The 15,224-nt window shown below is 40.4% G+C and overlaps 1 protein-coding gene across 1 annotated transcript in view; it reads left to right on the top strand.

Moving 5' to 3' along the window:
* Positions 1 to 13,938, top strand: part of MTA3 (metastasis associated 1 family member 3) — a 134,262-nt gene extending 120,324 nt beyond the window's left edge. Inside the window, exon 19 of the mRNA XM_065679279.1 lies at positions 9,597 to 13,938. Within this exon, the coding sequence (XP_065535351.1) occupies positions 9,597 to 9,732 (136 nt within the window). The 3' untranslated portion in view covers positions 9,733 to 13,938. The remainder of the gene's footprint in view (positions 1 to 9,596) is intronic.
* Positions 13,939 to 15,224: the final 1,286 nt, after the last annotated feature.

The raw sequence follows: 15,224 nt of genomic DNA, 5'->3' as shown, positions 1-15,224 counted from the left end.
TCCCATATAAGTACTTAAGTTTTCCATAAGCCTCATTCACTTTGTTGGAAATTCCGGACCCAATTCACAAAGCTCTTAGGTGCATGCCTGACTCCCACTGAGTGCAGCCTGTCAGCCAGAGTACATCACATAGTGATGCACCTTACACGTCAGATGTTAAATTGGGATGTCATGCAGCTCTTTTAACCTGTTCCCTTACGGTTCTTCACAGATTTTTAATTTCCTGAAGTCTGATTGTCCATTTCAAAAGGTTTTCCATCAGAAGCTGTCTTTTTGTGTTTGTGTAGAGGATTTGATGTAGCTGAACCCAATCCTCTTTACAGGATGTTTTAACTAAAGGTTTTAGGGCTTAGCTCTTTGTAAGCTTGCTGCTCAGCTTTTTCCTAAATCCACATCCCCAGTGGGAATGTGTCATCTTGTAATATTTGATCATCTTCTGTTGTGGGAGTTAAAACCAATTTGGTTTTGAATGAGAAGAAATTTTTCTATGAGGTAACATCTTTGTACGGGAAGCCATTGTCTCTTTTGTAGCCTTGGGAAACATACAGAATAACAACAAGAATGCTAACTTGTCAAACCAACATAGTTTTCTGCATATTTAAGTATCATAGAAAAGATAAAGGCAAGATTAATTACAAGATTGTAACCTATACAAAGGTGAGGGTAACACTAGTTTCACCATTCCTATGCCTAAACGATAGAGGTTTATCACATTAAATCTTAGCTGTTGATGACTGTAATCCTCAAACACTGCACAGTCTCAGTCTTGAGAGATCTCTTCCCCTTTTTACAATTTCTGTGCCATGTGAGCAATAGTAACTAGTAGAAGCTGGACACAGGGTTAAGAATTACTTCATCTGAAAGCAGAGAAATACGCAGCAATAATGTACATGTAGATGGAGACACTGGATGAATCCTGTGGTGAGCACACTGTTGCTGAAACTAGATAGCAAAGAGGATAAAACTGTACTGTGGTGAATATGGTCAAAAGTGTAATGTCAGTGATCCTCACAGTCTTAAAATTCACCCAAATCTGCCCACTGACTCTCACTGGTAAGTTGTCCTGGACTGGAGTCTTCATTTTGAATGACAGAGAGAGGACTTAATTCTCAACTAGTCTATATTTCAGTGAATGTATTTAATAATTCATTTTTATTCCTTTCCTTTGATTGTCTGGTTTGGGGGGGGTGTATTTTGGGGTTCGGTTGGGGTTTCTTGTTTGGTTGGGGATTTTTAGCTCACTAAAATCTTTTAAAGATGACCCTCTGGCATCAATTTAAGTAAGGCTGTGGAAAAATAAATGTTAGTTGGTTTGTGTTGTAAAGCTTGCAGAAGTAACTACATAGGCATTTTAAATGTAAAATACCACAGGGAGCCTAATGACTGTGACTACAAAAGCCAGTCACAGAGATAACTATCTGTTCTTGTCAAACATCTAAGGAGAGTGGCTGGCTGCTTTCCTTACTTGTGCTATGGATGCAGAGGTGTCCCTGCCTATGGCAGGGGGGTTGGAACTAGATGATCTTGGGGTCCTTTCCAACCCTAACTATTCTATGATTCTATGTACCTGACAAAACACAGTACAAGTGTTGTTCTAGTGGAAAAAGCACAGATCTGCACTTTAAAATTCTGTTACTTGGTGTGAGACAAGTAATTTAACCTCTGAGTAGCTCCACATTTTTGTCTGTAAACTTGAAGAGTGTTGATGTATGCCTGCTCCTAGGGATTAAGCAAGCCTATGAGATGCCAACATGAAAAGTGATGGCCATAAGAATGGAGAGTGCAGATTTCTGATCCATAATCTGCATCAGAGCTCCTGTGTGTAGTGTAAGTGCTGATTATGCAAGAGATGATGGTGTGGAGCGGAGCCCAGGGGACAGTTTTGTGAGGGCACTTTTGCTCTCCAACTCCTTCTGGTAAGACTGATTAATCTTGATTTTCAGCCCTTCCTTAATATCAAGTAGCCAGAATGCCAAGAAGCAACTCCAAAGATGCTCTGTTGGTGCATAGATTATTCCAGGAAATGTATATGCATAATTGATAAAGAGGAAAAATACTGCCTTTTTTTTTTGAGCCTCGGGTAATACTATAAACTGTAATAACTGTAAGCACAACGTCCTGGCCAGAATCCTCAGGTGAAATTCTATCCTGGAGTAATTCTACACTCAAGATAAAATTCTGTCAAACAAGGTAAAGAAAGAAATGAAAATACTAATCAAAAGCCGTACAAATAGCTGTGTTGAAGCAGTGTTCCTAATACACACAACACTGAAATAATTGAGATTGGTGTGTCAAAGTTGGCAACAGCAACAAAAATCTTCCCCCGCGGAGCAAGTAATAGAAAGTTTTCTGTTATCTCGGACTGAAATAAGTATATTTAGTGAACACAACATTTCTGACCATTTCCAACACAGAATTTAATGTTGCTGGGGAAGCAGCACTTAATGCTTGGAGCCCAGGGCCAGAAACAGAAGATGTATATTCTGAGCATTCTTATAATCTTAAAGTCTGGCATACCGCTGGAATTGTGAATTAATACTCAGGCTCTTTGGGAAGTGGTTGAAAGCAGAACTGTGTTCCAGTCTTCGCCAGCTTTCCAGTTTCTTGCGTGTCTCGGGACAAAATACATGCTGCCATGTGGATGTCACCAAAATCTGGGAGATAAACTCTCCAACCAGAATGACTGGTTAGATAGCGACGTGACTTGATTGAAGTACTGGGTGCATGGGGGATTCCTCTGCCTGTCACACACACTGAGAAGAGACAGTTCACAGCTGATACACCTTTATTATATACATATGCATCATAATGCTGTGAAATGCCCACCCAATTCTTGTTACTCACTGCACATGGCAATGTGGGTAGGTAAGGATGCAGTGCAGGTACTGCGAGTTGGAGGAATGGTTTCTGGGGGTCATGGTGGTCATTTAGGGAGAAATGACCCCACTTATTTTATCCTTTTCTGGCAATCCATTAGTTAAGAACATTGGAATGTGTTTAGTTTTCCAGTTAACCGCATGTTCTTGTTTGGGCTAATTTATGACCCTGAGAGGCTCCTTGAGCTGCTTTCTTTTGCAGCCATGTACCTATTTCTCAGGCCTTATCAACAGCAGGAAGGCCTACATTGGTTTAAAAGAAGACATCTGGTCCTCTTGTTGCATGCCTTCTTTATCTTGAGTCCTTGTAGCCTTGTCCATGACTATGTCTCTATACACAGTGAAATGCTTGTTTAAGTCATTATCATGGCAAGTATTTTCATCTAATAGTGGATGATGTTTAATCAATATACAGAGTAGCCATCCTTCTGCAGAAGAACTGGATGGTAATGAAAATTCCTGTGGGTTCAGTATAAAGTCATGCAGGGCAGGAATTCACCCACAATCTGCTGATACAGTTGGAAACAATAAAGGGGTTGGTTTGATTTCTTCAGGTTTCTGTGAGCTGTAGAAGCTCCTTGCTTTGCCGGGGTGCCTGTGTATGGACAAATCTGCAGTCACCCTGTGTGTGCTTTCATGGGGAGGAGAGGTGAAGCAGGTCTTTATGCCTTGCAGCCTGTGAAGTGGCTGGTAGCTGAGGAGAGGCTAATGAATTTCAGATAAGGTGCAGGGCAGCTCTCCCATAGCTCAGGTTACAAGCCTGGTGAAGCCTGAGCCATTGTTTTTTTTAAGGAATGTTAATAATTTACCTCTTACCCATTCCAATGAGCTGTCTTTGCTAGGCCTTACTGGTTCTAATTCACATTATGTAGCGGGATGCGGTGCTGAAACACCATAAATCCAAAGACAGGTTTTCCTCCCTTCTTCAAGGGGAAAACTGCCTGAGGAGCACGCCTCTGTGGTTCCCTCTGCCGTAGTCACTGCTGTGTGGGGTGTGAGGAGATATCATCCGTGCCGAGTTAACACAGCTCCACTCAAGACATGGGGCAAGTCATAGAATCATAGAATATCTCAAGTTGGAAGGGATCCATAAGGATCACTCAGTCCAACTCCAAGCTCGTGTTGCACCAGAACTGACACGCAATCATTTTTGTCCCTGCCATCTGCAGTATGTAACTTTTGTCTCTTGGTGGTAAATACCAAGCTGACAGAGGAGCTAGGAGGATAATTTCGCTGCTGATTGCTAAGATTTAGATTTAGCCATCATGTGATGACTGCTGTACGGCAGCATCTATTTATAATGTTTCTTAGGGGTTAAAAGTTTTTCAGCATTCAACTGAAAGATGAATAGTAGTGCTGAGAATGAGATTCTGCGCTTCCTTAATTCCTTCTCTCCTTGCATCCAAAACCACCTTAAAATATTAATGAAATGTGCCATTTTGGGGGAAATGAGAGCATGGAAAAACCTGTGGAACAAGGTGATTTTTTCTAAAAGCCATGCCAGTTGTTTGCAGCAAAACTGGGTATAAATAATAATGGGTCAGGTTCCTGTTGTTCTGGGTTCCTAAAAATGCACACAAAGAGATGGTTTCTGCTCCAAGCAGATTTTAAGTCAGCACTAGGCAGAAAGGAGGCAGAGAGGTGGCTTGTGCCATGCAAGAGGTCAGACATGGCACAGTCATTGAAGTCTGTGCATTAAACACTTGATGTGGGTTTGTCCTCTCAGGAAAGAAAACACTCAAAAGCCATTATTTATTGCTTTATATATATACATAGTAGCTGTAACCTGTTGCTCTGAAACACAAAACATCAGAGATGCCCTCAAGGTGGTGCAATGCCTGAAAATGCTATATTAAGCTGTTTAGGAAGATCTGACACAGTAATTTGTAACTGGTGTGTCTGCAAATTGTTGTTCATAGAGAACAGTTTTGCTCCCTAAATATCACTACCAAATTGGAAGATAAACACCAGCAAAGGAAAATATTCCCTTGCTAGAAGGAGAAAAATAAGAGAAGCTCTTAAAGCATTGAAAATCTGTCGGCATGTCTACAGCAGCACCTCTTTAAGCTTACAAAGATTGTACTGCTCTGCCTGACATCTGTATGAGTTTTATAATGCAGCTAAGCGGCCCATGGCAGTGGCTTTCTGGTAGCCCAATGCTTATTAAACCACTTCTGATTTGTATTAGAAGTGAATATTTCACAAAGGTGCTTATTTTTAAAAGGTGTATCACTGTCAACCCACTTCTGCCTTTCAGATCTATTTAGCCCAGTTTCTGTCATTTTGAAGTTAGATGGAAACTTCAATGGGATGTGGATGCGCTTTAGCCTCGAAGTGCTGAGGGGGAGAAAAAAAAAAAGGCAAACCAAGTAGTTAAATAAACACTTCTCCTTTCCACACAGGTAGAAATGTAGGAAGTGCTGCGAGTCAACCAGTCTGTCTGTAAGCTGTCAGGTTTTTGGGATCCGTGCCCAGTTCAGTTCTCTCTGAGCAGGCAGCATTGCACGTTTTGGCCTTTCACTTTAAAAGCCCACTGAAATGAATAGGATCCCATCAGCCTCCTAAGATAGTGCCCCTCCTGTAGCTGAACTCACTGAACAGTTGCAGTGTGCCTCTGCATACAAGAAGCCCACAGAGAAATGAGTGATCATTGGGTCTCAAAACACCCTGGGAATGGTGGTTGTTTTCTAAATAAGTTGTTTTTTGCTGACTGGCCTCGAGCTTGCCCTGAGAATTCATGTTGCACAGAATTTGCATTGCCCTAGAGCTGCAGAAACTTCATGAATCTGTGCCTAGAAGACTTTCTTTTTGTTGTAGTTTTGCTCTCCGGATGTCTTGATGGTGAGACCGATCGCAAGTTTCACATAAAACTGGTGCCAGAATGCAAAATCCTGCCTTGCTTTAGTGACTAAAACTGCACTTGGCACATTTAAGTGTTATTTACGATTGGCAAGTTGTACTAGAATACTTCACCCCAAAAAGTGAGTGTGTGTTGGGGGTGATTCCCCTTGACGGGGAAATGTTTGTTTCTTTCAGAACAAGGTTTGGTATCTGCTAAAATGTCAGCGGGCTTTTGCATGCATTTAATTTTTCTCACAGTAAAACCTTCTGCCATAACTTGAATGTATTTTCTATTACTTCTGAAGTACTCTTGGTGTAGCTGAATAGACCAAAGTCACTGTAGGCATCACAACTCTGAGTCTAATGCAGAGGAGGCAAGACTGATGCATAACAGTTTATATATAGAAGCAGTAACAGACAGATATGCCTGGTATCAGGAGAGCTAAAGCAAATAATTCCTTTAACTCCTATTAGAAAGGGCTTGAAAAACACATTCTTGACTAACATCAACTGAAGGTCGCCTTTCTTTATTTCATTCAAGCTTAAAAATCACTGTTGTTTTAATGTTTGGCATGGGAACTTTGAGCCCGCTTTACAAATGAGGAACTGTTACCAGCTATCCTATTCCTGGGAAATCTGGACATAACTGATTAGATAGGATTGTGCTTAACTTCACCACATGGTTAGCTAGCTACATGGAAGCCACTTGGATCCTAGGAAAGGGCTGGTGAATTAAATTCAAGCAAGGCATAAATGCCCTGTACAACCTAACTATTAGTTCTACCCAGCAGGTTCCTGTCTGTGTAGGAAACTTGCAAAGATAGGTCTTTATAGTGTGTAGTGCTTATGTACATTTCCATATTTCCCTGAATAGGTGCTTGGGGCCTTGCATACCTGTATCCACAGTTACTGTTTGAAGTATCATTCAGACATAAAGAATTTGTCTTATTCCTACATTAGCAGCAGCGCATCACATTTGACATAAAAATGAGCGCAGTGGGCTTTATATACCAATCACCTCTTAGAAGTTTGATTCATTCTCATACCTTGGGTCTCAGGAGAGCTAGAAATACAACAAAAAGTCTTTAAAATACTTTTTCATTCACATTTCAAGTGAAGTCTGTAAGCATCAGACTTCCAGCACTAGTACAAAAGTCAAAGACGAAGCAGGGAGAAATAGCAATTACTTTTTCCTATTAACTGCAAAGGATGTTGCTAACGCGACAGATATTAAAGCCATTTATTTGCCAGTGAATAAAGGCTTGCTGTAATTAAGACATATGGCTGGTGTAAACCGAAAAAGGGACAGGAAATTTGATATTAAAGGTGACTCTGCCCTTAATTCACTGTGGCATGGGGGAGGGAGGAGAAATGCTATGAGTGAAAGGGCCACAACCTTATCTTTGAATTTCCTGCCTTTCATCAGCTACTATTACAACCTCAATATTTCAAGTGTTAAAAAACCCCTCTCTGAAGCATTGTAAGACCTGATTGATGCCTCCCAGCTAAATACAGCTTGACTGTATTTGTTTGCTAAGTTCTTCAGTGTAAAGAATCGGTTCCCTCCACCTTCTATATGGTTTTTGCAGTAAAAAGAACAGTTTTGGCTTTTAGTGAAATGGTTGTTTAAATATTGCATTTAATGAAGTCAGTGGAAATTTCCATTCTTCCAGTAGTTCAGAGAGGCTCTATCCCAGAAAGTGAATTTCTGAAGCATTTTCACAATCCTGTTTAAATGGAAGTGCTGGATTGTCTTTTTAGAGTGCATAGCAGGTTAGTTCTTCATACAGTCTATATAGAGCTACTTTAAGTTATACCAAGTGAGGAGTTAACATGTTGTGGTTTGCTTTATGGAATAATGTGATGACTCCCCCTTTTTTATTCTGCCTTTCTTCATGCTAGTTTTGAACCAGTATTTCTGGAGAATAACTACATCTTTTGGCTTTACTGTCTGTACAAAATAAACACGGATTTTAATCACAAAGACTTTACTGTTCTTACACTTGGGGGCAGCTGCAAACTGCTTTCATTAGTAGTAACCTCTTGGCAGTTCCTGAAACTGCTATAGTAAAAATTCAGAAGGGCAAACAGCTGTCTGATAGTTCTGTAGAGCCCGGTCTTCTCAAGTGAGCAATGACCACATTTGTTCTGGAAATAAATACCGAGTTTTGCAATGAAAAATATCAAAAGGATATTTGCTGGAGTGATTGTCATTAATAATCAGTGTGGGTAATGGCTGCTGTCTATTCCTATGAACGTATAAAGCCTAGCTGTGTCATTATTTTAGAAATACACGTTTTACCAGCCTTAGGTTCCATTTCTATGATTTTGCCATTCTAGAGGGTATGCAATATCTTGTCAATCAGTTTAATGTCTTCTTATTCCTAATTTAAAATAACCTTGTATAGTAACTACTCAAACAGTAAATTTGGGTCTCTGTGGAGTTGTATGGAAAGCTTGAACTTATCTTTCTGGTGATTCCTTTAATTTTTACTTTTTACTGAATGATGCTAAATCATCATTTGGTATCCCAGGCCATGAGATGCCAATGACATCCTTCTTTCAGCCAGCTGAAATTAGTATTTCTCTGCATCTTTTAAATCTATTAACCAAAATACATGTAATATTAGGCTCCCTTTTACCTCTAAGGCAGTTTATTCTCCTGGGTTTTGACTTTTTGTTTTGTCTTTGCTTATGTTCTCTGCTGTGGCCCTTTTGTTTAACTGGAAGCTTACATTCGTGGGGAATATTCAGCCAGTAACAAAATAGGTGTTTTAAATATAATATGCATGTTATTTTAATATCCAAGAGAATTTATTTTGAGCTCATCCTATGTTTTCAATGCCATGTGCCACCATTTTTCAGTTTCAGAGTTAACAGCCCATTAAGATGAGAGGGCAATGCAGGTAGGCACATCATCACCCTGTAGTTTGTAAGTCAGGTCATGTTTTCATCTTGGAAAGTTTGAATTAGAAAGCCTGGTCTCATTTAATGTTAGAGGACCTAGTCTGCCTTAATTCACTTCCGATAAACTCAAAATCTCTGTAATTTATAAAACTACCAAAATGAAAGCCAGGATTCGTGACTTGAGTGAATTCAAAAAGTAGGCCATTTTCCAGTGACGTCTAATGTTCAGGAATCTGCCAATGGAGATGGTTCTTGACACAGTCTCTGTGTGTCATTTCAATGTTTTCTGATACCCTCCCCTGGATTGTGATTACTGATTTATAATAGTAGAGAAACAGAGCAGTTAGAACATAAAGCTTTTAAATTCAGGATTAACTATCCTTGGATGCATAAGATTACAATACAAACAACATGGCTGCTTGTAGTTAATGTTTCATTTATCCTCTGAAAGTCTAAAATGAAAGTGAATTTACTGTGCCTGAAAGGCACTAGCACAAAAAGCCCAGAGATTCAAGTCATGCATAAACTGCAAAATTGATAGAGTGTGAATAACAATTGTTCCCAGTCCATCTCTTTACAGAGGTGGCAGCCGCTTGAGTGCCGATGGGGTTCTTTCTTCTGTGGCCCTTCATTCCTGTATTGATATTGCGTGTGAGGATTCAGCATTTGAGCATTCTGGCCCACGCTTTCATGTAATTAAATGTTATTGTCCAAATATTGCCTAGCACCAACTCACCTTTCACTGATCAATTATCAGTTACTAGTTGGAGGCAACTGTGAGCCATCAGTTGATGGACAGGGCTCACTCTTGTTGACTGCGAGTCTCTTTTCCATGAACTAGCCTTCCTGCTCTGGTAAGAGTATTTGTTATGTTTGTTATTGGCTCTTGAGCAGTCTTCTGTTAAAGACTGAGATTTATCTCTTCTGTTGTTTCTCTCTTCTTTCCCTCCTTCCCTTCTTTCCTCCTTACAGAAAAATCCGTAAGAGGTTCACCAGGTCACAGCTGAAAAGAGCTTCCAGAACACCTTGTTCTCCAATTATTGCAAAGACAAAGACTCTCATGAACAATAGGCAGGCACGAACAGAGCCAGGAGCCATCATGCACTGAAGATATAACAGCATCAGCACCATAATCATGTCAGAATCATGTTTAATTGTGAAGGCAGATACAACAGGACCTTCCACATCTTCAGGACTGTATGGACAGATTGTGGTGGGGTTCTGTGTTCTGGGCAGGATCCAACAGCAGCCCTTGTTTTCCCTTGTCTCTGCAACGGCTACTTCTGCTTCACTCTGCAGGCCTATCCTGGATTGTCCTGCTATTCCCTCCATTCCCAGTCATCAGTACTGGCTGGTCACAGGGGGGCTGTTTGCACAGACCACACTGAAGGAGTATGGATGCAGAGTCCACCCACCACATTTGTCTATGTCTTCTAGTGGTTTGATACAAAAAATATGCAGCTTTTGAAACTATTGCAGTGTCTTTAAAGCAGCATTTAGCCTTGAGGGGTTTGTGTTTTCAAAACCAGCTGCAAACTTTGGGTGTTCATATTTTTCAGTATTGGCTTGAGTCACTTTGGATTTGATTTTCTGAACTGCTGAGCATCCAGATCCTGAAACGAGGACAAGGAGTTGTTCAGCAGTTACGAAATTTAGATTGGATCAGGAAGTGCCCATAATTAGTGGCCAGATTTCAAAATGCTTTGGTTCAAATCCTGGAAAGTATAACATGTGGCAGTGAACATCCAGCTGGACTAGTTGCATGTGTAGGAACTGGTCCTGTTGTCTGTATATTTGCAAGCATCCACCTAGTTCTTGCATCTTTTTGCATTTCTTGAAGCCTATTCTGAATAGTGAAAACCAGCAGAACGTAATTCCCAGGAAAACATGAAGAAATAGAGTATTGCCTATTAGAAATGTCTCTCCACAACGTAATTTGTACATTTTTGATATGCCTGCGTAAAAGATGTCGTGCATAATGCATTAAAATTCATAATTGTAAGGCTGCAGGTGGATACTTACCATGGAGAGATGATGTGCCTTTTGAAACTGCTTGTAGGAAACTGTCAGTCCTCCTGAAAGTGGGAATGGCAACAGAGGCAGGTCTTTTTTCTACTCAGGTACTTACGGGTGAACAATCTCTGCCCTACTTTGACATTCAGAGGCAACCAGTGTGTAGCACTGCTGTGTAAGCCTAGTTGAGATATGTTGATGATCTGAGGCAAGTTGTGTTCTACAATAGGCTTGGTTTCCATATGGCTTTTAAGAGGTAGTCAAACACTGAACATGTCATAGTAAGCTGAGATGAGCTTCAAGACTTTTTTTTTTTTTTCCCTCTCTCTCTTTACTAGGTAGCCCTAACAGATAGAATGGATGTGAGGATTTCATCCAGTTGTGGATGTTCACTTGGCTCTGTGGTTAGAAAGACAAAGATGTCAGTGGTGTCTCAGACCTGGGGGTAATTCCCCCCCGATTTTTCCACCTCCCCCTTGCCATGCATTTTACGGTTTCCACTCGTAAGAGCATCTGTGATCTCAGCCTAAAACAAGCCATACTCTTTGTGGGATTTTGAGCTTTTGAGACAGTGACCCAGATGCTTCTTCAAAGAAGAAAGCACCTTGACCTCCTAAAGGGACTTGCTGATGATTTTCTGGAGTGATGGATCCAGGTCTTGTCCACTGTCTTTCAGCAGCAAGAAGAGGGTGAATATGAAGGAGCAATTATGACATGGAGTGCTCCTAGTACCCTGAGCACCCTAGTGAATGTCACAGATTTGGACTCAATTGGAGAAGACCTCGGATTCATCTGCTCATGGTTCTTCCCAGTAGCCACTGAAGTGTGCAGCCCTAGGCATCTCTTCTATCCACAGGATCTGCTTTTTCCTTACAACAGGAGGGCTTTTCATCAAGTAACTGAGTGGAGACAACCTTACTAGTAAGAATTGCCTTTATCAACTACGACATATGGAAACACCTTCTGTATAATAGCTTCCTCTCCCATTAAAATACAGAAAACATGATTATTCAGCAATCTGTTTGACTGAAAGTATGAAAAACATGAAACGAAAGATCCTTGTCTCCCTCAGGCATCAGTGAAATCACACACAGCAGACTCATTTTCAGAGTGTCATTAGTTGTAAGGTGGTGGATTTTTTACCCTGCCTTATTAAGCTCGTACTCAAATTATTCCTTTCAGTCAGTGTGCTGTGGTGTCTAGCCAGTATTCTGTAAAATCTCTTTTTCTGCTTTTGACAAAGGTATTAGCGTCTGTAATAGTCTGATGTGAAGTCGTTTTTTCTTTTTCTCTCTGAGGAGAGAGCTTGGTAACAACGCTATGCAGCCACCTGCCTGATGCCATTTTCTTTTGCATCAAGTAGCCAAGGTAAGGTAGCTTTGTAGCTTCAAGCTGAGGTGCTTCATCTGGATACACTGCAAATAATGCTGCATCCGTGCCTGGCAGAGTCATTTCAAAGGTTGCAGTAGCTGCCCCTTGGGGTGGATAAGGCACAAGGAGGCTGCTGGAACAACTTCTGCTGTGTCTTTAAACTGTTTCGCATGCAGCTACACAGAGACTTTCCTTTCCCTAAAATGCACCCAGTGCACAGAGAAACTGTATGCCATGTACCGCACCTTTGGCTTTACCTGCTCTCTCTCTGTCTGACCTTTCCTGCAAGATTCTCTCAAGAGATGGATACAAGATTTACTTGTGATTTCAACTGGAAGTGTTAATGGAAGATCAGCTGAAGACGTGTTCCTGCTGGGTCTGGGCTTAAAGGTCTACATTGTTGTAGACGTTGTGAGAGTCCTCACCACAGTATCATGCAGTTCCATTCTGTCTGTTGAAGCTGGCTGCGAGCAAAGATGACACATTCCTGTGTAAACTGTAACAGCATCTCCACAGCAAATCAGAGCCTAGCACTGTTTTTATCAAGCTTCCCAAGGTAGTTATTTTAAAACCAGCTAACATGTATCAGTCATCAGCAACGACGCTGAGTATAAACATAAACCTCAGAAACAAGGACAAGAAGTTGGTACTTACCATGGATGTGAGCAAGAGAATCTAGGCAGCATCAGCCCTGTATTTGCAACATGATTAATTTTCCTGTTAGCTAAATAGAAATCTATCTGAAAATCTGCCTCTCCTTTTACAAATGTGAGGCTAAAATCCCATGCAAAATGCACGGTCTTTTTGTGTCAAGAGGTCTCATATATAAAATGGAAAGATTATGCTTGTATGTCCATATTGCTGATTTCAACTGTATCACTATCCTGCTGTCTTGAAATATTTTGCATATTGTTTTCAGATTATTTTTAAAGGCCCTGTTTAGCGATGGAAGTTATGGATCTTTAGGGTGGAAAAACGAAGTTTTGAAATACTTGAGACTGCTTGAAATGTGTCGGTGATATGAAAACAACATCTTTTAAAACAGTGTTTTGATTAAGGGCAAATATAGCCTTCATTTCTGCAATCCAGACCTTGCTGTTGTTATGAAAACTGGGTATTGAAGCTGAAATGAAGACCAGCCAAGCAGTAGAAATGGTGAAATGGGATCTGCCCTTACAGAATGTGCACTTCTTATTAACGTTAGATCTAGGGGGTCTTTTTCATAAATATAATTTCAACACTGGTACTTTCCTAATTCTGAAGGCTTAAATGAAATAGAATGGCTGCATGGTGGTTTCTGATGTAGTCACAGGATAACATGCCACAGCCTTTTGCAAAGACCAGTCTTTCAGAAATACTATATTGCCTAGTACGATATATTGGACATGGTGTTTTTATGTATGTGTACTGCTATGGTGATGGGAGTGTTAGAATCCTCTGGAAATCCCAGCAAAATAATACTCCTTTTTCATTTTCTTTTGAAGGTCCTTTATATAAACCGGTGTCTTCATAAGCCAGAGTGGGTGTCAAGAGATCTGAGTTTATATAACTGCACAGTGGAATTTTTTGGAGTAAGTCAGGACTTTTTTATTCAAATGTTGCATGTTTGAGGGAGGAAACCTAATTTTGGAATACATGGGGTTTGGATAAGAGTTTTGAGGTTGTACTATATACTGACAAACAAATTTGCAGAATATGCTTCTGTTGCTCAGAAAGATGTAACAGTTGATATTGAAATACAGTATTGATTCAATAAAAAAAGAGAAGCATTAAAGAGCTGTCTTTTTTAATCCTGTTGCTGAGACTGAAAGTGGATTTCTCAATGGAATGGTAAAACTGGGAAGCTCAATGTTGAGTGTTTGAGGATGTGGAGCACCTTAGACTGAAACACAGTACTATTTGGTTTGCATTAAAGTGGATTTGTATATGAGTTTTGTGACTCTTGGCCCTTTTTGCAGGAGACTAAATTTCTGCGTGGACACTTACCCTATTTTCAGTAGGCTATTGAATGACCAAGAGACTAAAAGATGATGAGCTGTTCAATCTGCAGTCGAGTTAAGGACACATTAGATTAGATGTGGATGAGGAAAGAAGACTCACAAGCCAAGGAGAGAGAGACATGAGGTATTAGTTATTGCATTGGAACACTAGAAAACTTCTTGGAATTGAACTGGTATCTGGGCGAAAGGACTTATATTCCACAAAACAGTACTAGAAGTTAGTCTCCGCTGCACTGACCCATCTAAACTTTGCAGGTTGATATTAGTGTCAAAATCTATCTGTGTTTTAAACTTGGTAGCACCTAGAACTGGTGGCTTCTATGTGAATATGGGACATAATCTGAATCCTCTTCCTTACCAACACCTGAAGTAATTTCCCAAAACATACTGGATTTTTTTTTGCACACGAAGACAATCAAAGGGCTTCTGAACAGAAGTAATGGTGGCTACTTCACGGGTTTGTTCAAGGCAACTGTTTTCATGTACTAATTCCCCCATCTGTCTTGGGGAAGGCAGGATTTATGTGGATCCATGCTGCTTGGTAATACCCTAACTTTTTTTTCAAGTGTGTACATCCCAATGGATTGTCGTCTTTGTACCCTCTCTCTCCCTGAAAGTGATCTGTGCAGATTCCAAGTAGCAAAAATGAAGTTCTTCCACGGTGGCTGGATTTATTTATTTGGCAAGAGTTCTATTTTCTAGCCCTTCTGGGAGAGTTGTATTGATATCAAGGAGGGGATACGCTCTGGAAGCAGTCCTTTGCTAGGGGAACTGAGGAAATGGGCATCTCTTTAACTGGGTTTATAAGGAATCACAGTTAAAAAGGAGGAGGTCCGAGACACTCATCACTTCCAAATTAGGACTGTAAAGCCCTTCTGTTGTCTACTTGAAATATGTACTTAAGGTATCTCTTTAGGGTTTTTTTGTTTAGTTCATTGTAAAGGCATTGATCATACTTACAAGGCCTCAGCAATGAAAGGAAATACACTTAGAAGTGTTTTTCTTTCCATTGCACTAGCAATCAGAAAAAAAGGAAGTGATTGGAGAGGGCATTTCACTGGGAGCTGAAATCTTCTGGCACTTGGTATATGCAGAACTTTCATAAAACACTGTAATTAGAAGAGGGTTGGAACTCCATGATCTTAAGGTCCTTTCCAACCCGAACTATGAGTCTATGTTTTCAAATGCAGAACACGTTTTCTGTGATACTGGTTTG

This window comes from Lathamus discolor, chromosome 5 (genome assembly GCF_037157495.1).
Source record: "Lathamus discolor isolate bLatDis1 chromosome 5, bLatDis1.hap1, whole genome shotgun sequence".
NCBI lineage: Eukaryota > Metazoa > Chordata > Aves > Psittaciformes > Psittacidae > Lathamus > Lathamus discolor.
The sequence above is the reverse complement of the archived record's forward strand: the minus strand, read 5'-3'. Positions and strand labels throughout refer to the sequence as shown.